This window comes from Poecilia formosa, unplaced genomic scaffold (assembly GCF_000485575.1).
Source record: "Poecilia formosa unplaced genomic scaffold, Poecilia_formosa-5.1.2 Scaffold1, whole genome shotgun sequence".
NCBI lineage: Eukaryota > Metazoa > Chordata > Actinopteri > Cyprinodontiformes > Poeciliidae > Poecilia > Poecilia formosa.
Genome location: NW_006799940.1, coordinates 1,347,032 through 1,373,747, shown reverse-complemented (window position 1 = coordinate 1,373,747; position 26,716 = coordinate 1,347,032). Strand labels below are relative to the sequence as shown.

The 26,716-nt window shown below is 36.4% G+C and overlaps 1 protein-coding gene across 2 annotated transcripts in view; it reads right to left on the bottom strand.

The window, feature by feature from the left end:
• scara3 (scavenger receptor class A, member 3) overlaps positions 1 to 26,716 on the bottom strand; it is a 34,620-nt gene continuing 7,904 nt past the window's right edge. Inside the window, exons 2-13 of one of the 2 annotated variants that reach the window (XM_007578709.2) lie at positions 22,839 to 22,891; positions 13,915 to 13,950; positions 12,547 to 12,591; positions 10,663 to 10,782; positions 9,390 to 9,470; positions 9,046 to 9,164; positions 8,636 to 8,880; positions 7,344 to 7,563; positions 6,161 to 6,249; positions 5,441 to 5,633; positions 4,589 to 4,766; positions 1 to 3,805 (exon numbers count right to left, since the gene is read on the bottom strand). In XM_007578709.2, the coding sequence (XP_007578771.1) occupies positions 3,324 to 3,805; positions 4,589 to 4,766; positions 5,441 to 5,633; positions 6,161 to 6,249; positions 7,344 to 7,563; positions 8,636 to 8,880; positions 9,046 to 9,164; positions 9,390 to 9,470; positions 10,663 to 10,782; positions 12,547 to 12,591; positions 13,915 to 13,950; positions 22,839 to 22,845 (1,815 nt within the window). In that variant the 5' untranslated portion in view covers positions 22,846 to 22,891 and the 3' untranslated portion in view covers positions 1 to 3,323. Of the gene's footprint in view, positions 3,806 to 4,588; positions 4,767 to 5,440; positions 5,634 to 6,160; positions 6,250 to 7,343; positions 7,564 to 8,635; positions 8,881 to 9,045; positions 9,165 to 9,389; positions 9,471 to 10,662; positions 10,783 to 12,546; positions 12,592 to 13,914; positions 13,951 to 22,838; positions 23,225 to 26,716 lie in introns of those variants that run through there. The other variant, XM_007578630.2, reaches the window with a different exon arrangement.

Genomic DNA, 26,716 nt, shown 5'->3' with positions numbered 1-26,716 from the left:
TTTTTTTTTTTGGGAGGTGGAGCGTTATGGTAGGATGTGGTAATTGTTGAGAAGATTAAGAGCAATACATACGTTTCCAAACTTCAGATTGACCCTTTGCACGTGACATCATGCTCTTCAGAAATCGGCTGCTCTGCCATGACAAGCGTCAAACCAACCAATGAACTTCTTTAAAGCCTATCAAAAAACAGGCAGCCAGTAACCTAAAATCGCTTTTATTTAGTTAATTTTACTTTAAAAATGGTTATAGGGTGCTGCGCGGTTGGCTGCACAAACAGACAGGATGCAAACCAAACTTGTCATTTTTTTTTGTATAACTTTTAATGAGGAAAGATATGGCTGCGATGGATAGCAGCCGCTAATCATGACTGGCAGCCCTCAGTGTAACTGCAGATTTGCAGCAAACAAGATTAAAGTTCAGATTAGGGCTGAAACAATTCCTTGAATGATTAGAGTACCTAAATTATTAAAATTCCTCGAGAAAATCTATCTGCCTTGAAGCTTCGTTAATTAATTTTGATTATTTTTCCGTACTGTGTTCCGGTCGGTTTATTATTTCTGTTGCGCAGCGCTCTCACTTCTGCTTGAGTTGTTGACGAAAGCTAAGTGTTAGCAGCATAGCGTCCAGTTTTCAAGTTGGGTCTGGGAGGATTTTATTGAATGATGATGTCCAGGTTTTTATCGTTTTTCGGGGGACCAATAAGCATCCTTAAAATAACTGGCGTGATGTCTGGAGCATAGCTGCTGCCTGGTGTCCGGCGTTCAGCGTGAACGGTGGGGACGAGCGCTGCAGGTGTATTTATACAGGTGAGCGGATAGACTGAACACTGCAGCTGTGCTTTAGATGTGTAGCTTTACAGACGAACCAGAAAATTAATGTGGTATCATCCTGGTCTCAACAAATGGGTGGTGGAGTGCATCATGGCGGCAGGCAGCTGGTAGATGTTTCTGTGTGTGCCGAACGAAAGTATCAAATCCCGTCGCTAACAGGAACACAAAAGCTATAAGTGGCTGGTCCAGGTGAGTTTATTTGTTTGTGAATACATAAACGAAAAGCTGGTCTATAGACATTTTTATAAGCATGTTTTTGAGCTTGCCTCTTTATTGTTAAATTGAACATAATTTCAGACTTTTGTATAACTTCTCTTCAGTTAACTTAGAAAATGAGCTATTATTGTTACAGGTTCATTTTATAAACTACAGAAAAGTAATTGTTAGGAAATCTCAAATATAAAAAAACTGGACTGATGTTGATATCCGATAGTAACACTGCTGTTATGTTAGATTTAACAATGTTTTATCTCCTTCCGTCCCTCACTTCTGACGTCCATCATGGAGAGTGACGTAGTTGTAAATGGTCAATAATGGCAAAGGAAGTAGCTAGATTTAGTCACCTTTTGAAAAAGAATCATCATATTGGGTTGGAGTACACACTATTAGGCTTTTTATACCAAAACAACTATCTCTAACTGTTTTGGTGCCTTCAAACCTCAGTGCCTTGTTAAGAGCTGGCCGGTGACGTACGGTGAGGTCCATGACAGACAAAATCCAAAACAGAAGCTATATTTTAACTTTGGCCATAACTAATTAAATATTCCAACAATATGATAGCAAGGAAGATAAAATAATATTTAGTTATTTTAATGTTTTGTTTGGCTGACCTCTCGTTTCTAATTTAAATTGAAAATTGTGTGTGATCTTACCTGTATGTAATATGACGTCCATGCCTCTATCCTTCTCCACAAATATATAAAAAAAAAACGTCCTTTTTCCTCATTTTTCTTTAATTTTCAAAAATCTGGCAGCCAGAGAGCGGCCTTCGACGGTTCTGCTCCTTCTGTATTTTATTTCTACGACTGTTTTCAGTCTTTTCGATGCGTAGAAAAAGAGCAGTTTGCTCGTTGTCCATGGAACTCAGCACTGCCCCCAGAGGTGAGGCACAGCACTGCATTGCCTCATCCGGGTCTTTTTTTCATGTATTTCAACAGGCAATGCGTAAGTTCAGCAATTTTGACCCCAAAAATGTTGAATAAGAAAATAAGAAAAGCATTTTATGGAAAATTCAAGTGGAAAAATGTATTTTCTTATTTTTACTTATTAAGCCACACGTCACTGGAGCAAGATGGCGGAGCTAGCTAAGCTGTTCTCGTTACGTCTTTGTTTACGTATTTTCCTTTAATTTAACAATCCACAGACCTTTCAACTGATCCCCAACAGAGGAACTTGTCATAAAAGTTACGTTTGTAGGGGGGAGCGCTTACTAGGCAGTAGTGAAGATGACGTGTCTTTACCTTGCAGCGCTCCGATCAATCTAAAATAAAATCAGCCGTTTCCTCAATATACCACTACTCATCACTGCCATTTCTTTGTTCACGGTTTACGCGGAAAAACCGCATTATTCAGTGGTGTCCAACTCGAACTCTTGCTGTTTACCTTGTTATGTTTGACATTTTAGATCACATTACCAATTGTCTAATGTTTTCTGGAAGTCTGATGTCATTGTGCAGCCATTAAACAAATTCACAACGAGAAGATATCGGATCATAACGTGGTACATTCCTGTGAACACCTAAAACTTTCTTGTACTTGTGGGAAAATTTCAGTTGGCACATGAAATGCATCACATAACATGTTGTTTCCATGAGAAACCCGATTATTTATTTATTGTTAGTCAGTGTCACCTCACAAGCTGTAATATATCAAAAATACATCTTAAAAAAAAGAAAACAAATTGAATAATGTGATTTCTTCATTTTCTTTACAAACCAGCAAGTTAATAAAAATGTTTTCAGAGTTCCCGCTCTGAAATCTCTTTAGGTTTCACGTTTTAGAGATAATAAAGTGCTTCAAATTGGACATCTTTCTGTGTATAGTAAATAAGTAGACACTTTGATAATTTCCAAATTTGTGGTTACCATCCTACTTTAAAAGGTTTTTTTGACTTAACAAACCTCTATGTCACATCCTTTTATTCTGGTACATTCTGAAATAAAAACCTATTAAGATTATCATTTTTAGTTAATCTGGTTGATACACATGTGCCATATGAAAAACTCAAGCTACAAATCGAAAAAGATAAAATTTCACTCAATAGTTGAGTCCATAGAAGGCTGCTTTGGTCTTCCTTATTCCATTCATCACCACATTTTGTCAAATTCCATCGTGAAGCCGGTGTGTTGCATTTTTTTTAGTCTTCATGGCTTTGCACAATCCAATGAATGAATTCTTGTGTGTCTTCAATTAAAATCAGTATTTTAGTTCCAGGATGGTCATTCCTCAGCTTCTCCATATGAAAACATGGCACTCAGACGCTTTACTCAGAGTCACTGTCTCTTGGAGCCAGCAGCAGGCGTCACGGTTTGTTGCTGAGGCTCATGCCTGTACGGTAAGCCAGGAGGTCCAGGTGTACCTGGTGGTCCAGGTGGCCCTGTTGGCCCAGGTTTTCCTCTCGGTCCTGGAGGTCCGGTGATACCTGGTAGTCCTACATGGCCCTGGATTCCTGGAGGTCCTTCAACCCCAGGGATGCCATCAGAACCAGAGGGCCCCATATCCCCTTTCTGGCCCCTTTCCGCTTTGGGGCCTGGAAGACCGATTGACCCCTTGGCTCCTTTTAAACCTGGGGGCCCTCTGCTGCCAATAGGGCCCGGTTCTCCTGGTGATCCTCTAACACCAAGCGCACCCTTCACGCCAATGGTTCCACGGCCTCCTATTGGGCCTCTGTCACCTTTACTGCCAGTAAGGCCCATGGGTCCTTTTGGGCCAGTCTCACCACGGTTTCCTTTGGGCCCAGGTGGCCCAGGGATGCCTGAAAAGAAAACATCAGGATGTTAATTTGAGAATTAAAGTGGAGCCACAATGTTCTGGTTCAGAAAAGGATTAGGGACACTGGAAACTAAAGAGAATTCAGAATTAAAAAAAAAAAAATTCAGAAATTTGATTTTCATTTTCCACAGATTTTAGACTTTTTTTTTCCAGAATTCTGATTTTAATTCTGGAATTAAAATGTTGGTTTTAATATCGAAATTCTGACTTTAATCTCAGAATTCAGACTTTTTTCTCAGAATTTTGACATTTTTCTCAAATTTTTGACTTTAATAACAGAATTCTGACTTTTTTAAAAAAATCTGGCTTTAATCTCAATTTTTATTTTAATCCGCAAATTCTGTCTTTTTCTTGGAATTTTGACTTTAAAAAAACCCTTTTTTATTGTCAGAATTTTGGCTTTTCTCTCAGTATTTTGTTTTTAATCTCAACATTCTGGTTTAAAAAAATCTGACTTTAATCTCAGAATTCTGAGATAAAAATTTAAAAAAAACTTTGACTTTGATCTCAAAATTCTGACATAAATCGTCTCAAGTGAAAAGTCAAAATTCTGAGAAAAAAAAAATCTGAATTCTAAAAAAGAAAGTGAGATTTTTAAAAAAAAGCATAATCTAAGAAAACCAGAACCGCTCTGGCTTTCATCTCAGAATCATGACTTTTTTCCCCAGACATTTTTCTGACTTTAATCTTCTGAGATCAAAAATCTGAACTCGTTTTTTTTAAGTGGCCCTAATCTTCCTCCGTAGTTCTGATTTTCCTGACATACCTTTAAGAATAGTGAAATTATTTATGAGGTTGGAGTGGAAAACATCAACCAGCTTCATCTCCTCCATCACCATTGACAGATTCCTCACATCCATGTCTAGACGAACATTCAGCAGCAGGTTCTGCTGCTTCAGAGTGCTGGCCAAGTTGAGCAGTAAGAAAACGGTGGTGTTCATGTTCTGCATAAAGAAGAGAACACAACATAGAGCAATACTATAATACAGGGACAACTGGAAAAAGATACAAACTGAATACATGTCCTTACTAACATCAGTCATTTTAAACTTTCTGCTCCGTGAGTCAACAATGGAGCTTTTGCTGCAATTAACTTTGCTTTTTATCCACACAGTAAATATTCCTAGCTCACTGATTCTGTGTATTTAAACACACATTTCGTGTTCTCTTTCATTTTTCAGGGTTTTTTAAATTCATGAAGATTACCTTTCCCACACCTTCTACGTTTCACTTTGTGTTTTTCTTGCATTTAGTCATTGACAGTGGAATAAATCCAGTTAAATAATCAATGTTTTCCATCCTCTTAGAAAGCAGTTTTTTATTATTATTATTATTATTATTATTGCAGATAATTTGTGCATTTCTTTCTTTCCTTCAGAAGGAAAATATTTTTCTTTTGTGTTGTTTACAGCTATTTTTGACACTTACTCCAGGTTTTATGGATGGAGACATTGCTGCCATTAATTTTCTAAGCAAGTAAATTATAATAAGTCAAAAACAACTTAGAATCCAAAAAAAGATTAAATGATTTTGATAATTATGATAATGAAATCAGAGATCTTATGTGTTTATATCTATTTTAGTAAAATTCCTGACGTATTTTTGCCATTTTTAGCACCTGTAGGTCTTCGGTGTGTCTGCCCAGGCGACTCTTGCAGGAGGAGCTCTCCACGTTGATGTACTTGTACATGCTCTGGACGTGGCTGACCGTGGCGTTGATGCTTGAGGCGATGGTTTCGATCTCCATCTCGATGGAGTTCAGACGGCCATCTAGAGCCGAGAAACGCTCACCTGTCCGGTTCTCGTAGTACCTAAAATAAACAGTTTACATTTAGTCTGAGTTGATCAAAGTATTTCTTACCAATCTGTGAACATATACGATTAGAAAATATTAATTTGGGGGGGGGAAAACACTTTACAATAAGGCTCCCTTTACAGATGGCTAATAAATAGTTTATAGATATTTTATCCGCTGCTCTATAAACACTTTATAAATCATTAATAACTGTTCATTATGCAATTTAGAAATGCTTATTTTGGCTACAAGTTAGTCTGAAATGTTTAATACAACAACTTTAGATAAAATATGTGGGTGAAGAGATGTAGCTCACTATTTGGCAAGAAAAGATTCTGTCTCTTTCACACCCTTAATTATTGCATAATAAGAAGTTATTAATGATTTATAAAGTGCTTACAGATGAATTAATAACCTCAGCCTTATTATAAAGTGATACTTATGTTTAATCTATGATAAATACTAAAGAATGGTTGCAAGATTCTGACAATGCAGTTAATAAAAAGGAGATCTCTGAAGGAATAAAATGTTTATTTATGTCACCTGGAGTGATACTGAAGATCGTGCATGTTCTCCTCGTTTTCATCCATTAGCGACGTCACGTTGTCGAGCTGCATCTGGAGGTTCATAACCTGCAGGAATGAATCAAACAGGTTTACAACCTGGAATGGTATCAATTAAGAAAAAAAAAACACTACTGCTCCACCTTTAACTAGCCTCTTTTACAAAATGGCTTCTTCGTCTTTCTGTTTGGTTTCTAAAACAATCAAGGCGCCAAGGGTAAATTAAGTCAGCATGAAGCTGCTGACCCACCAGGGAAATGCAGCAATGGTTGACCTTTACCAAGGTATGCCAGTTTCATGAGTCAGTGGTAACATGTGGTGATGATGGACAGTCTGCACACAAAAATGTGAAACTGCTATGTTGTAACATGATATGCCTAAATTGTGATAAATGTAAATAAAACACTGACTTAGAGTCATGGAGCAAAGAAAAGAAAACATCTGTGCAGCTTGATTGGTGATTTAAAAATGACTGGTGGTTCATTTGAAAATGTAGCTGCTTTGTGTTGGTTTCCAGGTGAATTTAAGGAAGCAGACACCAGATTTTTTTTAAATATTAAACTCGTAAAGGGAAATATTAAGTGTTTTCCAGTGCAGTTTTCCAGCATAATCAAGTAATCATACTAACTTCAGTTGTTATAAAAATACTATATACATCAAATATGTCTTAAAATAAAATTTACTTTCTAATTGGGCCTCTTGTCTCTTTAAAAATTCTTGTTCCTTTTGAGACTCTGCCTCACTCCACTACTGACCCTTCAACAATGTTTTTACCAGCGTTGCACTAAGAAGTAGCTCTTAAAATGAGCTCAGCAGGTGAGCAGTTCCACCAGGTGTTTGCTAATTGTTGCTGGCTAGTCTGAAGGAGCTCAGTGGGGGAGTTCTGAGCTTGGAAACTGCAGCACCCAGGCTGAATGTCTGCCGTGGGAGATTAAAAGATTTCTCAAACATGCATGAAAGAATCAAGACAACACCCCAGGTATGTTTTCGATGAGGGAATGACATTATAATGCTCCATTAAGGTACCAAAAAGTATTATTTTAACCTTGAAAATGTGCTGTTTTAGTGTAAACGGCAAAAAGGTAAAATAATTTGAATTTAAAAAATTACCTTTTCCTCCAAACAAAAATATTTTAATCAAATCGATCGACTTTGAATCTTACCTGTTGTGTGAGGTCGTGGATCACATCCGAGAACATGGCCATTTTCTGCTGATCTATTATGATGGTGCTCTGAAGCGAGCGCATTTTTTGGGAGGTGTTGCTGGTGTTGGATTTGATAGCGCTGAGAACTCGACTGTAGTTCTGCAAATTACTCGTCAACGTCTGTAGGACAGCAGTCTCTTCATCCGCTTTTTTTTGGAGGGCATCGATCCACATTGTACTGATCAACGGAGAGAGGAGAGCATTGTGGAACATTTAACTTTACTTTCTAATTGGGCCCTAAAACTGCGATTTCATCTTAAACACACTGTAGTCTTAGATTATAATAAACAAAACTTGAATAACAAAATATTTATTTACCCACATATCTGTTTAGCATGCAAGAACTATGCAGCAGATTATTTTGTTACAGTGGTTAGGAGGACACAGGCTAGCTTTTAGCACAGCTTAGCCACTCTATTTTTAGCGCTGTTATTCTAACTTTATTCAACTTATCAACTTAAAGTGAAAATTATTGATTCATTATAGAATGAATCAATAATTCATTCTATAATGAATTATTGAATTACGAAGTTTTTTGTGTGCAATAGTCCAAAGCGGCTTTTTCTTATTATTAATAAACATCATACACATCAATGTGCCAATAGGACTAAAAATGAAAATTAGACTATGTTCAAACCTGAAGTGACCCAAATCCGTTTTTTTTTTTTGTCTTAATGTGACCTGAATCTGAACGGCCAGATCGTGTTTAGCCCATAGACATGAATGCGATCTGTATTCATGTCTATGATTTAGCCCAGCCAACCTACACGTCATTGATACTCGACAAACGTCAGCATTCTGCGTCCTGATACGGACAAGCGGGAAGAAAAACAACAATGGCGGACTATAATGAGGATTAAGTTGTTAATGTGCTGCTCCGGTCGGACAACAACTTCAAAATCTTAAGCTAAGCTCCACCGTTAGCATCCATGTTTACTTCCGCAAACACTGAGCACTTCTTCTTCTTCTTTTTTTTTTATGGCGGTTGGCAAAACCATAGACATAAATAGGTCTCATGGCTCCGGGCAAAACACGAGCACGCTCTCTATGCGTGACATTATAGCGCCCTCTACTGCGCATGCGGGAAACTTTCAGGCCGTTTCCACTTCACACTGGAGATCACGTACAAGTCGCATATTTGGGAACTACACTTCCAAATATTCACAAGAAATGAAATGGGATTTGGGTTTAAACTCATGTATTTACAAGTAAATGTTGATTAATATGCAGTATCTCTTCTGTTCATTCACCTTAGTGCTACTGTTGTGTTGACTTGTTGCGCCGTTGCTTTTACTTCATACTGATCCTCCGTTATAGTTTTCATCTTTTCTTCCGTTTCATCAATCACCTCCTTCCAACCCTGCACCTGATTGGTGAATCTCTCCAGAGATTGGTTGAGGAGTTTGAGCGACATGAGGTGGTTTTGGACTTCCCATGTTAGCTGGTTGCTTGTTGCTTTTATGGTGGTTTGGGTTTGGGACGCCTGATCCAGAAACTGGATAGTTCAGAAATCAATGAGAGATTCATTACACTCAGAATGAATAGGAGTTTAGCACAATCCTGCTTTATATATTTCATAGTGTATCTCTTGGTTTTAAATGCAGTTTAGACAAAATGGAAAACCTTTCTCACTGTGGATTTAGCTTGAGATTGATCATACCTGCTCTTGACCCAGTATCATCTTCTGAATCTCTTCAAATTCTCTCTTTAGCCTGTTGATTTCTTCACTGTAGAATGAGACGTCCAGGCAGTCTGAACTGTTCGACACAGACCGCAGATCTGAGATAAGAAAGGAGGCAAGAGAGAAAATTAATAACAGCAATCGCTAAGAGAACATTACAGACTTTAGAAAGACCATATGGGTTGGATGGTAAATGTTTAAACAATAACTCAGTAAAAAAGAGCATTATAGTTTTAAAGGTGGGATATATTATGGGATATACAAAACATTTTTTATTCTTTATAAAGTTTACAAACAACTATTTCCAAAATATTTTAGTTTACCCTCTATTCCTTCTTGAACTTTTGCAATCTTCTTGTTGTGCGCTGATTCCTCTTCAGACAAATTGTCCACCTTTTTAAACACTAAAGACACAAATATTGTTTTAAATTAACGAATGTCACAAAAGTATGTACATATTCACGCATTTATTTTGCATCCTTACAAGAGAGAATCAGACGAGTTAGACAAAAACATGTACGAAAAACCAACTGACCTTCAGTGTAAACAGGAAAAGGGAAATATTTGAAAAAGCACAGAGAAGGTTGTAAATCAACCCAAAACAACAAAACACATCAAGTTTTCATTAACTTACAAAACATGGAGAAGTTATTGTTTTACTAGCTGGCCAGGTCTTGGCCTCTCACATATTTCCCAGGAGAGAGCTAACAGTTTAGGGAGTGTGAGCGTTTTGTGTGTGTGAGTTTACATTAGGGAGAATGCAATGATGTGTGGTGTGTGTTTTCATGCTATTCTGCCCATTTAAGCTCTGACCCAGAGGAAATATGGATAAATGCTCCCACATGTTCAGCTCCTGTCATTTATCAACTGTCAGTTGTATTAGACCTCAAGATGACATATTTTAATTTATTCAATAACATAGTATTATTTTCTTATGCAGATACTCAGAGGAAGTGACACATAGTGTTTGTATGTAAGTTTTGTTTCATTTTTGAATATTTATTAGTTTATTTCCACTGTAAAGTGCTAAAATCTTTCATGAAATTAACTGTTCCATCTTCAATGTCTTCTTTATAATAAAAAAAAATTACTTGCAAGCAACATAACATCTCCTACTCTCAGTACGCCAGCATATTTGAAAAATAATCAGGTAAAAACAAAATGCGACAGTTGATCTTTTTAATTAAAAAATACATCTACAGTTTATTAGAATTTTATTTATTTGTGTGAAATCAAGAGTAAATTTCATTAAAATAATCTGTTTATCCGTATAAGTAAGGAAATAAACATTTTTACGAACACTCTCCAAAGCTGCTGCTGTTGCAAGTTTATCTGACTTTATAGATTACTATTAGATATTTGTGGCTTGTCAACTGGTGTATGCTCTTAACTTACGAACAACAATCTAAAAAAATAACTATTTACTCCACTTTTTCCCCCAGTCTACAGTGGCCCAAATACACTGTTGTAGATCTAGAATAATTCAGGGATACATAATCCAAGTCAACCTTAAATTAAATATTTTCTTATGTTTTTGCATGCAATTCGTTGTGCAAAGAGAGAATCAGGGGTAAATAAAAGTAAACCAGAGCTCACCCAGTGATGCCAGAACTGCAACAGTTATGATGAGGAAAGCAACAAAACCATAGAGGACCTTGACAGCCAGCTGGAGAGAGTGGCTTTGCTGGCATCTCACACAGCCAACTCTTGAACGACCTGAAGACACAATGGGAAAATGAATAAAGAAATGAGGCTTAACCCTTGTGCGTGGGAGGACTGAGGTAAACGTACGAGGACTAAGGAAAGTTATACAAGTGATATGGGTGTGGAGTCAGTTGGACCCAATTTGTAAACACAAGGGTTATCAGTGTGTTTAACATTTTGTTGACTTTAAACCTTCTGATTGGTTGCAACATTAAGCAGCGATGGTTGGCTCGTTGTTCTACATGCTCCATTAAACTATTGCTAAGCTCCATGCCTCTCCCATTACAGCAGATTTAACTGAGGTGGTTGTGTTTGCAGAATGTTTTGTTTGTTTCTTGGAGATGGGAAGTAGCTAGCATGTCTGAAGTAGAAGAGCATCAACTGAGGCTGAACAGTAAATAAATATATATTGCCATAGGCACGGGTTAATTATTAACATATGTTAGAACATTCAAAATATTCACTAAACTATGATTTAGAACCGTGCAGCATTCTGGGAGATGTAGGCAGACAGTGAGCTAAGCTAAGTTCAACTAAGCTATCAACTAAGGATACGCTCACACTGCAGGCCTTAAAGTTCAATTCTGATTTTTTATTTTGTGTGTGTGTGGTCGTTCACACAAATATGCGACTTGTATGTGTTCTCCAGTGTGAAATGCAAACGATCTATGGCAAGCCATTTTAACATAAATTCGGTTTTACCGCCCTTACATTCCAGATATCTCAATTTGTTTTATGACTAGACGTTTTAAGGATTTAAGATATCTCCAATTATATTTTAACTAGACAAAATAACTATTTGAGATATCTCTAATTACATTCTGACTAGTCGAAATGNACATATGTTAGAACATTCAAAATATTCACTAAACTCTGATTTAGAACCGTGCAGCATTCTGGGAGATGTAGGCAGACAGTGAGCTAAGCTAAGTTGGTGGCATCACCTAAGGATACGCTCACACTGCAGGTCTTAAAGCTCAATTCTGATTTTTTATTTTGTGTGTGTGTGTGTGGTCGTTCACACAAATATGCGACTTGTATGTGTTCTCCAGTGTGAAATGCAAACGACCTGAAAGTATCCCGCATGCGCAGTAGAGGGCGCAATTACGTCACGCCTAGAGAGCGTGCTCAGTGTTTTGCCAACCGCCAGAAGTGTTTCGTGTTTGCGGAAGTAAACATGGAGGCTAACGGTGGAGCATAGCTTACGATTTTGAAGTTGTCTGAACGCACCAGCATATTAACAGCTTAATTCTCATTATAGTCTGTCATAGTTGTTGTTGTTTTTCTTCCAGCTTGCGAGTGTCATGGCGCAGAATAGTAACGTTTTTCCGAGTATCAATGAGTTGGGGTCGGATGAACGCGACCTGGCTGTACAGACTCACGTCTTATTTGAAAAGATCAAATATGTATCTGATTTCAGATATACAGGTATCCAGGGTCGTATTAAAGAACAAATCCCGATTTGTGTTGTTTTAGACTGTCATAAAAAGATCAGATACAGGTCCCATCTATCTCACTCTGGTTACCTAGCAACTCATTCGTTCCTTGGTTACCTAGCAACCCCCGGCTAAATAGTTAGCTTAGCTGGCTTCGCCTCTGTTCCTCCTAACTACTTGTGAAAACTGTGGCTACAACAGGAAATGTCATGACAGCAGTTTGGTAGTACTTCTATTATTTGAAACAATACAGTTTAAATAGTAAAGTGGTTATATCATCTATTTTTAAATCACACACTGCAAACAGGAGTCAGTAGCATTATTATAGTATGAAGCTTACCTCTAAATGAAGGCATTTCTTCCTCCTCTCCCAAGAAGTCCTCATCTGAAGAGTGAATAAAATATGGATAACACGGGTTTAGGTTTTAATATTTTGATATTAATAATACAAAGAACTCTGGTTTACACAACCGTGTGAGTTTGAGACACAGCAACAAAGCTGGGATTCACAAATACATCCATTAACAAAAACTTAAATCTACAAGAAACTATTGTCACCTCTTCATTGTTTTTATATTATGTTGTTGATCATTTTCCGTTTGTTGTCTTTCAAAAAATAAAGTCCATACTAATAAAGTTTTTGGACATTATGGTAATTTTGTAAAAGAAGATGTAAAAATTTCAGGAGCAATAATGCCTTAATATTGGTGAAAAAGTGCTAGTCGCATCGACAAACGGTTTCACTTATAATAAGACATTTTTCCCATGTTGTAAGTGGAATAATCTGCAAATGGAGCTAGAAAATTTTCACCGCTATTATGGAATTATTGACTTAAAACAAGCTCCTTTATCTTGCTAAAATGTTACTTGTAAAATAAGTTTTGTCTTATTTCAAGTGTACTAAGCCATTTGAACTAGAAACTAGACCAAAACAGTTGGTAAGATTTGGGTTTTTGCAGGGTCGGCTTTTTTCCCTCTTTTTTTTGAAAAATGAAACTGTTGAAAAAGTGAATGGGTGTCAATACTTTCTGGTGACACTATTAGCGCCCCCTTATGGCAGCGCTGTCATATTGAGCTAAAAAATCTGAACGTTCTTAAAGGGCCAGTTGTGCCACAATGTATTGATAAAACCAATTAAACTGTTAAAAATTTAAGATGTAGCTGTTTGTGTTTCTTAAAATTAAATAATGAACATCTTTTCACACTGAGCAGTCCCTCCAGGATTTTCTGATTGTTTTTTGTGTTTTGTTTTTCTCCAATCAAAATCACGGATTTTGTGGTGCTAATTTAGAAATATTTGTAAGAAATTTTTACAATATTTGCAAGGTTTGATATGACTTTTTATTACTCGCCATATCAATCACGGACTATAACTTGACGTCAAGTAAGGCTGAGGCAGCAGACACTTAAGCCCAATCAGAAAAATCAGAAGAAATGCGAGTTTTTGTTGATTTTGTGTGAATTTTGCGTATTAGCGAAAAACTGGAGGGACTTATTGAAGTAACTTGGAGTTTTGAGGGCCTCATAAAAATCTACGACAGGCCAGATTTGGCCCCCGCGCCTTGAGTTTGACACATGGGCCTTATAACATCAACTGCCTTAAAAAAAAAAAGACACAGAAAAAGTATGATAGTTATTTTAAGCAATTAAGTTTCATATTTTCTGCAGAAAGTTAGTAATTTAAATTCATAGCCTCGATGACTATTACCTTTGAATAGCTGGTTCTCGTATCCACCGTTGTTGTCTGAAGAACAGAGACAAAGAGACACAGCAAAGTTAAAGCCTAAAGTTTTTCTACCTCTAACAGGTTTAATTAGTTTGACCCTAAGCATCTGCCTCCCTATCGCTCTCTCCTACAACACAGCATGTGGTTATTAAAGGCTTTCTGTGAGCAGAAATCAGGAAAACAGCTGTTGGTTGTGAGTGCTGATGCCTGTGGGATTTTTGTGTGTGTTCAGAGTCTGAGGAGGCTGTCATCACAACCATTGTAAAAACCAATAGCGCTAATAAACTGCGTAAAGTCAGTTTTTATTAGGGATCCCACAAAAGGGTTGACTTCATGTTTTTATAGCTGCAGACTTTATAAAACATGTCATCAGCTGGACGTTCTCCAACGCCACACCTGAGGCTGTAATGGTGGTTTGGAAACACACAGTTAAACAACAGGGGAGTGTGTGAATGAACAGAACAGCAAAACTCACAAATATGCAGTTTGACAAGCACCTGATGAGAGATATTTGGATACTACAGCCTGGCTAGACCTGATCTTTATGCAAACAACGTCACTATGGGCTACCAGACTGCTGGAAATGTGTTAGACATGTAATCAAAGTATTTTTTTATGGTTGAACCTGAGATGTTTGACTTTGGAGTCATGTTTCTGAGGTAAATTTGGCATTTTACTTGTTCAGAAACCACAGATACAGCTTTTAAAATAATTAAGAGACCACTTAAACTTACAAGCTTTTCTGATTTTACTTTTCATAGGTTTATGTTTGAGTAAAATGAACATTGTTCTTTTCCATTTGGAAACAACAATACTAACGTTTTAACTCAGGAATTTGGTGGAAAAACCACAAGGTTTTCAACGAGGTTCAGTGCTGTGGGCTCTTCATTTTTCTAGAGCTGTGTATTTGTTACGGTTAATGTATTATTATTATTATTATTTATTGACAATATTACTGTCAATAAATAAAGCATTCATAATTTATCAGAACATTAGAAGAAATTGTGTCAGAAAGTAAAATTTTTTCACATCCATTCCTTTTTTTTCACTTATTGCAAATTAACTTTATTACATATTAAAGAGACTGGATAGAAAAAATGCAAAAAAAAAAGAAAACCCTGAATATTAATAATACCATTAATACTACTGATACTGTCATTAACTGAAATAATAACAATAATAGTAATAACAACAATAGCAATAAAAAGTAGCAAACAAATTACATAAGTTATTAATACAATATTTTAAATAAGTATATTTCTCCGATTAGAGGTTAATAAAAAACAATTACACTAATTTTAGAGTCTAAAAAATATAAACTGTTAATTAATTCTTTAAATTTATTTCTAATTAAGCTGATGTCTATTAGAATTATTAAAATAAATAAAAACAGCAGCTTTGCTTGGCTATCTGGAGTTGAACCTTCCAGGAAAGGAGCCGTCATGAGGTTCTGCTCAGCCAATCAGAAGCAGATATTTGGAGAATTTACAGGCTAGGCGGCTAATGTAAATAAAGAGTGACTGAGAATATAAACAATCTGTTCCTGCTGGATTATAATATCTTCTGAATGGAGCTGTTTGCAGCATAATCATATTACTGGACAGATTTAGTCATAAATACACAAGAAGACTTCCCTCAAAGGATAATAAAGCTTAAAAAAAATCAGAATAATTTCTTTTTTTTTTATTTTAATAAAATGCCAAAAATTATTCATATCCTTCTGAACAATAAGTGGAAAAACCTTTACTGGCATTTCAGCAAACAAACCCAGAAGATTGTTGCTATTTTGATTATTTATCTTTGGTCATAATCTCTCAATTGCCCTAATCTTTAACTCAGATTAAAGTTGCGACTCTATCTGGGCCACACTAGAATTGTTAATTTTACTTCCAGCCTGAACAAATATGCAAGTAGATTTGAAAAGTGCAACATAAATGATGTTGGGTTTAACTGGAAATGCACAGCTAAATATGTGTTAATTACTACATAATTCATAGTAATTATGATGCTGTTTGTGGCGACACAACTGATTAAAGTTTTAAATATTTGGGGGGAAAGTCACCCAAAGCAAGATAATGGGAACTTAAAGAGCTTTTTATCCTCGTCTTCATTTGCAAACTCAAATGGAAACTGAGTTTGCAAATGAAACTCAGTTTCGTTTGCAACTAGGCAATTGGTTCTAGGCAAACCAATTGCCTAGAACCAAACCAGGTTTGCCTGGTTTGGTTTGGTTCTAGGCAATTGGTACTAGCAATTGGTACTAGCAATTGGTTCTAGGTACCAATTGCTTTCCAATTGGTACCTAGAAAATACAAAAATACAAAAGAAATATTTTTTTGTATTTGTTTGGTTCAGTTTTGCTACAAATATTCTGTTCTACTCTATGAGCAGAGGTTTAAATTTTGTAATAAAGAAACAAAAAAATGGGTGGCATGAGAATACCAGCAGAGGTCTTTAGGTACAAAACATAACTGAGTATTTTGCTTTAAAACAAACATTTTCACCAAATTCTTAAACTACTCCAAACTGTTTTATTTCAAGTAAACAAGTTCAAACAACATAATTTGACAGGTGGATAAACAAAATGGTCTCAGCTGGAGGAAAATTAGAGAACAGAACCAAACAAAGACAACACGACATCACAAGATAAATCTAAAAATATATATAAATTGTTATTGTTCTGGAAACATTGCATAAAAGTCCAAGTTTACATGAGACAGAGGTGGAACATCTGAGGCCAAAAAATAGCCCAGCTTACATAACGAAACAGGGAGGAGGGAGGAAAAACACAGAAAAGAAGAGAAAAAAACACAGTTATTCATAAATATGCAGTAAGTAAAGTGTATCGTAAGAATATATTAGTTTGCACTGAATAATACTAAAGCTTTAGACGTTTGAAACAAGCATATTGAGATTTTGGGGGGTTAAATTTGTTTTTTTTGGTTCATTTTTCTATTTGAAAATAAATTCAAAGTCATTATCTGGGCTTATTCTTCCACTAGTTTCATGTTTACAGCCAAACTTTTCACCTTCTTTCTGCCACCCTTATGGGTTTTGACTGCGCCATGTTGGAAAAAACTAATGTCCGTCTCGTTAGTGAGGAAGTGGACCGGTCCAAAACACACAGAGCAGAACTAAGCTAATCTGACTGCAGCACAGCTTGACCAGGTCACACCTTCCCAGTCAGGAAAAAAGAACTGTGAAATACTTAGAAATAAATTTGGTTCAGTGGAAAAGTTGTTTAAACTTTGCTTGGCTTCATTAGCTGACAAAATAAAAGAGCAGACGTTAGGTACACGGAAAGATTTCTGACCACAAACATCAAAAATAAAACAAAGTATTTGCATAAAATTTATTCTATAAATCTTAAAGCTTATAAAAATCAAAAGTATCTACATTTATTGGAAATTATTGGGAGATTTTCCTATGAATTACAGTAAGACAAGTCAATCTGAGGCCCATTTTTTATTTTTCAACTTCCTGCCTGTATGTCCCCATATGTGAACATTTGCTGTATTTGACTTTTACTCAAAAGCAAGCTTTGCTAAACCCAAATCTGCTTTTCATTAATTTAACAAACCTGACTAAATACAGCAAGCATTTTCAAAGAAAGACTGAATTAAATCCCGATTTTATTCACCAGAACTGATTGAATTGTGACCTATTGCTTTCCAATTGGTACCTAGAAAATGAGCAAGTTTTGAATCTGGAATAATTCCTACATTCTTTTTCAGCAACAAATCTGATTCCTTAATTTAAGTATTGCAAGTTTAGATTATTATTGAGTGGATAAAACATTTTCTTAGGCCCTCTTGTCCTTTAGACTCAATGGCTTTGGCCCACATGACAAAAACTTTGGACGCCCCTGAGGTAAGAGAAGACTGAAGAGTTTCGTACAGTTGTTTTTATCCCCACGTTTGGATTTAAAGTACAAGACAAGAGTCTTTGCAGAACAAGGCAAAATTTTATGGCAATAAAATATGAATATGTAACTGTTCATGTTTCTGCCTGTGGCCTCGGGCCCAGATGTTGTAGATCAAGCAGTTCCAGCAGCTATGAAAATATTGAGCCAAGCAGCAGGTTACAAGAGCAGAAAAAGGCCAACATGTAACAGGCTGTGAAAGCGTGCTTCTACAAACATCTCCTGTTTCTGTCCTTCATGCCTGACAGATATCTGCAGGTGAACAGATGATTCTGAAAAAAGAAAATGCTAAACATTACAGTTTTTAACTAAGGGTGTTGCTTTAAGCTGACATGTAAGAAACATGTCTGACCTCACCATGTCAGTCATAAAAAGATTCTAGGAAATCTGTACAAAGCGGCTGATTTTTCTGTCTATGTGATTATGTTAACAAAAGCACACAGTCTCATAATAAAGTTGTGAATTTCTTTAGATATATATATTCGATCATGTGGAAATCGTTGTTTATGCAGGTAAAAAGAAAAAATAAATTGCTCTTGGGGGCCCCCTTGTGGTCGAGGTAAGTCACGCTTCACTGGTCATACGAGCTGCGCGCGCATCCAAACCTCCAAAGGTCCAGTGGAAGATAAATTAGCAAAACAATGTTGCAAAAAGGGACTTATCCTTCAAGGACAGAGAAACGAAAGAGGAAGGATTGAATAAAAAACGAGATAAATGTATGATTTTATTACTTGCCGCGTTTCCATTAACAGTAAAACTGCTCAAATTGAAATTACGAAAATAAATGTGTTTAATGGAAACATGTCAATTTTGAAAAATCTCATGTTTTTTTGATAGGATGAGATCTAAATTGACATATTTGACAAAACTGCAGGGGAAATACTTTTTCAACTCACACGAGTCGCGTGATCAACTGGCAGACGTCGCTACTGACGAAAACCACGAAGAAGACGACAGGAAGTGGTAGGAGAATGCCTGTGTGTGTTGCTTTTTTGTCGGACAATGTGCATCTCGTAGCATCACACAGAAGTTGTGTGTCATTCATAGCTCTTCTGTAGAATTGAGGTTACAATTTCCTGAATAAGACGCCGACGTCTCGTCTGCGTGACATTATCTCACGTAAATGTTTACATTCGTCACTATCATGATTTGTACTGATTTACTGCGTAAACAAGCTTATTCACGAGTGATTTTCATTTAATTTCTTACTTAATGGAAACACTGTAATTGTTGAAGTGTTTTTTCGACATTGGGAGAATAGTGACGAAGATTTGCGCACACAAAGTAAACAATTCATCAATATGTATGAAAAATACTCATAACATTGGAAAAAATGTCTTGTTATAAGTAAAATAATCCGCCAATGCAACCAGTACTTCTTCATGATTTATTGACTTAAATCAAGCTCCTATATCCTGTTGAAATGTTATGTTTAAGTTAGTTTTGTCTTATTTTAAGCGCACTAAGATATTTGCACAAAAATACTTGGTGACAGTTTTTGTTTGTGCAGTCTATGCATTCATTTCCCTTCACTTCAAAATGATGTGCCAGTTTGTGTTGATCTACCAGCAAAATCCCATTAAAGAATATTGAAGTTTGTATTCATAACATGTCAAAATGTTTAAAAGTTTTTGCAAGGCACTATGTTCTGGCAAAACAATTCTTCCTGCAAAGAAGGACATCCACAAAGTCAGAAGACGGGATCCTCTCCAGACCTGACTGGAGGTCTGAACCACAGCTCATAAAAATTACAATGCTCCCTCTTCAAACATTTTCTGACATCTCAGCCGTTTGGGTGCCCTCTGACTGGAATGTGTGGTCTCTTCACAGAGCTCTCTGGTATGCACTGCTGCAGTCTGCAAAACTATAGACAAGAAAGAGACTTCTCTTTTTTTCCTCTACAGTGAATCAGGATGGTTTCCATCCTGTGCTTGCTTTCTCAGGACTTAACTGGTCTGGACTGCCAGAAGGAGACAGAAAGACAAGCCTGGTCAGATTTTACAAGGCTAAAGGGTGTGTATGACACAATTACTGGCCTTCATTTTCACGCAATGATCATTAAGAGCTGTGGAATGCAAGAACTGTAATTATAAAACCAGGATTTTTGGTCTCCAACTCCATCAAGGAGAAAATTTGGGGTTTGTCCTGGTAATAAAATTAAGGTCAAGTTTCTGGCAATAACTGAATAAAGTCAGAGGAATGTTTTTTGAGGCCACAAACCTCTGATATCGTAAATAAAAAACTCCTAAACTGATTGGCTGACAGAAAACGTCTCAAAGAACAAAAATTACCACGAGTTTATCAATCCGAATCACCTTTCTGCGAGTCTTTCCTTCGCAGCCACCTGCCTCTGTGTCTTCAACAACCCAGAGAGGAATCTGTGAAGCAGCAAGTTTTATTCTGCTTGGAAGAGGCTGGAAACCACATTACGAGTCCTCCTGCTCCATTTGGCTGGGAAGAGCGCCTTAGATGTGCTTTAATGGAGTTAATTTATGACATTCTTTTGGTTTCAGTTTGACTCTCACCAAGCTCGCCCCAGCTTATGGTCTTGCTTAATGTACAATAAATCCTTTTTATCTTTATTTGTGGCTTTTTCTAAGTCACAGTTATGCGGAAAACTAAGTACTGCATGAGTGAAATGCTGTAAAGGTCATTTATTACGCTTCCTTGAAGAGGTTAGTGTACATTCATTACATTTTATGCACATTATTCACACCTGAAAAACAGAAGTGGAGCCTCCTTCACAATGAACAAGAATGCAGCAAGTGGTTTCTGGATGATAAGCCAACAACAAAACAGTTGTCTTTTCCAGCAGCCATTGTAAAGCTTCAATTAGGTGCTACGTGACGGCAGAGTCCTCTGCGGTTGCTAGGTAACGGGCTAGACTTTGCTGCCACCCACTTAGTTTTGGAAGGTTTTTGAAATGGCTCATTTTCCAGACACCACAAAACATAAAGCTATTGCCAAAACATGGCTGGATGTTTCATTTTTTAAAATCACTTCGTTTGTTTTTAGAAGTGGTAGAAACCCAAACGGGAGTATAAAAATGTTCAAAATATGAAATTTGCATAATATGTTCCTTTTAAGAACCACCATTAGCATTTATCTTTTGAAAAAGCTGTTGTTAGTGCGGCTTTATTCGACTCATATTTACCCACTCATCAACACTAACCCTGCTCATGGAGTCTTGAACTTCTCTTTTAAGCTCATTCCACAGCATTTCAATCAAGTTGAGGTCTGGACTTCGACTGAGTCTTTTCAAGACTTCAATTTTTGCCTTTTTACTTGGAATTTGTTTCTTGTTGACACTTTCATATACATTAATCAACTCAATACCCCGTTTGAAATCATTGTTCTGCAATAAATATGCAGCCACAGACATCCCATTATGAACCACTTTGTCTTTCACATGCAAATTAATTCAGCAAGATCGTGGATCTGTTTGTGATTTCAGAGAATGCAAACCAAATGGGAAAAACTAGACAACATTTACCAGAACAACGTGCAGGAATTGTTTGCCAGGCATTTTGGGCTCAGTCTTAAGATTCTTGTGCAGATTGATTAAATGCTTTCTCAAGTAAAGTTGTTGTGAATCATTCTCCGCATGTTATCATTTTTTTCAAGCAAACCACTGTGGATAGCAGCGAAAGAATCTGGATAGTTGAGTTCAGATAGTTAAAGTCTCATTTGTCCAAAGTATTTTGTTTTTGTGGTTGATTCAGATTAAATTTTTTCTTGGTAACTTCTGCAAACATCACTTACTTGTTCAGTCTTTTTTTAACTGTCCTGTCATGAACACTAATAATTAACATGCTACAGGTTAAAAAGTTTAGCTTTCCAGGAGGATACCACCTCCTATTGGTGCCTTCCACTGGTGACTGATCTTCTGATGGGGCTTCAAAATGTTTGAAAATGTTTTTATAACTCCTTCCAAATTGACAGGTAGAAATATTTGCTGCTCTGGGGTCACTGTTGATGTGTTTTTAGCTTCGTAAGGTGTTAATTTGTAACCCAACCAGCAAACTGCCAAAGCTCCTCCAAGGGTGTACTTAGTTATTATCATTAACAATGAGCCAGGAGATAGATTTGATGCATTTTTGCATGTTTTAACATTTATTAAGTCAAGAACAAAACAACTTGTATTTTCCAGCAGCCATTGTACAGCTCAATTGGGTTAGCTGTACAATGTTAGATGGCGGAACTCCACTGGAGTTGCTAGGGAATGAGACAGACTTTGCTGGGGTTGATAGGTGAGTGGCAGTCACTGCTGATTTGTGACGTTACATTTGAATTTTTTTTCTTTTAAATGGCTCATTTTCTAGACACCAAAAAACATTAACTTATTGCCAAAGAATTGTTGTGTGATTTTCTTTTAAAGCACTTGGGTTGCTTTTAGGAGCGGTTGAGACCCAAATGGAAGTACAAACACATGCGAAATGCGAATTTTCCACAATACATCCCCTTTAAGAAGCCTTTGATCATGGCCTAAACAGGTAAAAAAAATTAAAGATAAATTACTAATTTCTTGCCTTATTTAGCATTTTTGTTCTTGTACTGTAAGACCGTGTGTCTTATAAGAACGTCAGCACATTTCAAAGCCACTGCAGGCTCTTCTTTCATGCCCTGTTGTGATAAAACACACCTAAATTCACTCGCCCACGTTTTGGGAGGAACACTAACTCAGTTTGTGGGAATCTGGCAGAGGAAAAGCAGATTTTGTGCTCTGCAGAAACTGCCGTGTTTTGCACTCACACACAGTTTTAAAGCTGACGGATATAAGAGTCATGTCCAACTACAACAACTGCACACTTTCTCAGGATACAAGCTGCCAAGTTTCGGTGCTGATGAGAAGCACATGTTGGCTGGTGCCCAGTGCAGGTGCTGACCTGCATCCCACAGTGACAAACATGGCTTCTCTTAACACGATTAACAAAGAAATCCCACCAAAGTTTAATAAAAAAAAGAGGAAAAAGAGCAGCTTTACCTTTCATGGTTTCTGTCCTTGGATGCCTGCCAGGTGATGCTGTTCCAGTTTGCCTGAGGACAAGGATGAGGATGATGAAAATGTCGTCCTTTTTTACCTTTTATCCAACAAATTTGTGCTCATTTGTATTCCCAAACATGCAACTTAAACGTCCCAAAGTGCATTTATGCAAAAAACATGAAAAGAGGCGTTCATCTGCATCCAAACTGGATAAAAGTATTCCTAATTAAAAAAATATTAATGCATACAAGTTAAATCGTTTTCATTTTTTAAAATAAAATGGATAAAGGCTGCTCTAACGTCTGAGCATGTGTTCAGAGTCTGAAAACACAAACCCCCTGAGCAACTACTGAAGAGGAGGGAAGGAGAGCGAAAAAAGAAGAGTAGTTTAATAAAAACAAGGAGTGAACAGAGAGAGAGAGAAATGTGGGAGGGGAACAAAGGAAGTAGAGAAGAACGGAGGGAGCAGAAAGGGGACAGGGTGAAAGAATGGGAGTGGGAGGAGAACAGGGAGGGTCCATGTGTTTTGTTGAAAGTCAGGTTTGTGGCCGAGGCTAATTGCTAACAAATGTTGCAGGGTGAGCACCTTGAAAACCCGCGGCCTTGGCCTCTGTGATGGAAAAAAAGGGCTTCTGTGAACACGCGTGTGCACACACACACGCACACACAGGGTGACACATGTCTAAGCGATTATCCCTGCATGGTACCACTCTTCTCAGGTTGCCTCCGCTCCCGCTTGGAATACTGGCAGGTGTTATTCCCGCACCGACGTACGCTCACATCCGGCCGGGCGGCTGACGAAGCAGCTTCACCGGCCGTCTGGCCACTTCTCACTCCACTCATTTCTTCTTTTGCTGTAATACGTCAGTGAAACAGTTTGGAAATGTTTGCTTCCAGTTTGTTGAACACGAAATCAGAGGTGGGTGGAGAACCCAAAAAGAGTAGCACTACTCCAACGCATTTTTGAAAAGTAGACATCCAGAAGTAAAAAAAGTATTTGGTAAAATTACTAACTGAAGAAATGCTCAATCATTTAATATTTAAAAATTATGTCATCAGACGGACCAAATTATAAAGGCAAGTGGAAATTTTGGTATTTTAAGGACCAAAATGACAAAAAAATAAATACAATAAAATCAGGCAAAAGAAAATGTTTTTAAATCAGTTTCTGTTTGCTTCAAGTTTGTTAAAAACAAAATAAAGAAATCCCACTTTTCTCCAGCACAATTTAAAATCTGGTTAAGATCTTTTCTTGAACATTAAAATACATTGTACTCTTAAAGTTTTCCATTTCAAAAGTTTTTATTCATTGAATGGTCACAAAAAGCTGAATTAAATTGGAGTATTTCTTTAGTAACAACCTTTGTGTTGTGATCAGACATCACTAAAATACAATCGTGAAAGTTTCAAAAGTCCAAAATTATCAACCTTTTTCAAACTTTGAGTTCAGGGCAAACGTGGCATCATTGAAATTGTTTGCATAAATGTATTTATTTTTTGTCATTTAGATGTTTAACACATTTTCATTAATAAAATGCGGAGCTGCATTGTTCATGCTCTAATAATTAACATCCAATTTATTAGCTTCTTTTTAAACTACAACATAAACATCCTGAAAGACAAAAAATCCCTTTAGACAAATCTAAAGGAACAGTTCAACACAATTCAAACAAACTTTTTACTGCAGCAGAAATTCACCAGGGTCCTCAGCTAAATACAATAATGTAAGGACTTTGTGTAGTCAGAGTAATTAAACTCTCTGGCCTCTTTTGCTTTGTTAAATAAGTACAACCATTTTGAGTTGAGTTTCTAAAAACTGGGAATCCATGAGGGAATTTAATGACCAACATTTCTCTGCCTGGCTTTAATTATAAAGCCTCTAGCTTTTGATTACAACTTGAAGTTTCTGGAGCTGCTTTGTTTGCACACATTCCAGCAGACTAATAGATCTGCATTCCCGAAGTGACACAGATTTCATTCAAATTGATCCCAGAATCCCTTGTAAATGTTGGAATCTGAGCCTCAGTGGTGCTTGGACTGCAAAGCTTTGATGCCATTTTGTTAGAAGCAAACAAACCAAGTTTTTTCAAAAGCTTTTCCACATCTAACAACATTTTTAGGTGAAACAACACAAACTTTCATTCACTGAATAGATAATTAGCTTTATTGCAGTTAGCTGTTGCTGAACAACAAATCATTTTACATTTATTTACATATCTATTGGCGTGAATGACGAGTTTGCAAATATTATGACGTAGCCTCAACATACAATGACGACCTTAAACCCAAACATCCATAAATTCATATATTAGACTTCTGAACATACATTTTTCTTGAGATTAGAAAAAAATAATCTGCATATGTCCTTCATGTGCGACTTGTATGTAACTGAGTGTGCTCAGGTAAGAACAGAAAATTACAAAAAAATAGATAATGATGCTGTAAATCAGAATGAAGAACAAATACCACAAAACAGAATAAAACAAATCATATCGTATAGCTACATTACAACCTCCCAGTAAAAGTTTTCATTATTGTTTAATAAAAACTCTGTGACAGTTTTCATTAAACAATATTATAGATGTTAAGTTTGTCCAAATTTGCTTATTTATTCTTTAAATCTCTTTTGTTTAGTTAAGACGTTGTTTCTCCAGTTAGACGTTTATTGGTGTTTTACGTTTTTCGCTGCTGACGGTTGGTGGTTACCATAGCAACCAGTAACCGACAGCTCCGCCCCCTTTTTACAGTTGCTGTTTGTAACTGTGCTGTGGCTCTGTGTTTTCTTTACAAATATTATACTTTAACATATATTTTAGACAAATTTAATTTTATACATCGTTACAAGAGTAATTTTGATGTGTTTTGTATACGTTTTTAACTGTTATTATTAATGTTCTCCATTTTAGCTATGTTTAATTTTACACATGTTAACTGTGTAAAATATTATGGAATTATTTACTTAAAACTATCTTCTGATTCTTGTTTAAAAGTACAATTTATCTTATTTAAACTGTACTAAGATATTTGCATTAGAAACTAAACCAAAAGAACTTGGTAAGATTTTGTGTTTTTGCAGTGTGTTTCAGCTGGTTGTTACATTGTGTAAAAAAAAAAAGCACAATTTGTCCTTTGAGGCATAAAACCGAACATTAAAACCACTGTCATGGAGTTTTAATTTGTTTGTTTTTAATTCAAGTATGCTTTATTTTCTGTATTTTTAAACACCCTTTAACACCTTGTAAACTGGGAGAAAGTGTAATAAAGCCTAAAAATCTTGGATTTTTGACAGAGAAAGACTGAAATAGAATTAGTCTGCAGGAGGTGCTAGAAGAGAGAACAAGAATCTGTATTCTGCAGAAATCATTTCATTATTTTACAACTAAATTGAATTTCTCAACATTAAAAAGTGTGCAAACATTGCATGCAAACATAGACTCAGAAAGTGCTATAAAAAAGCTATATTTATGTAAAAACATGAGCAAAACTTGTCAAAAATATCACTGAATTGTGGTGAAAGTCACATGGATCTTAAGTCCTAAACACATCTTGACCTGAAGCAAATATGAAGTGGAGCTCAGTGTTGTCACAAACAACCACAAGCTAAACGGGTGAGTCATTAACACCGGACTAAAAACAGAAAGCAAGTGGTCTGTTGTGATCACAACACAAACATTTCCACACACTCAAAATCTAGCCAAAAAAAGAAAAAAAGAAACACAGAGACGCCAACTCTGAGATCCAGCTTTAATTGCGGCACCATTTATTTCAACAAAAACTCAACATCAGATTGATTATAACCCGATATTTTATTTTTATGAAACTAGCTAATAAACATAAATAAAAAAAACACATTATTTATCTTTGACACTCCAAGTTAA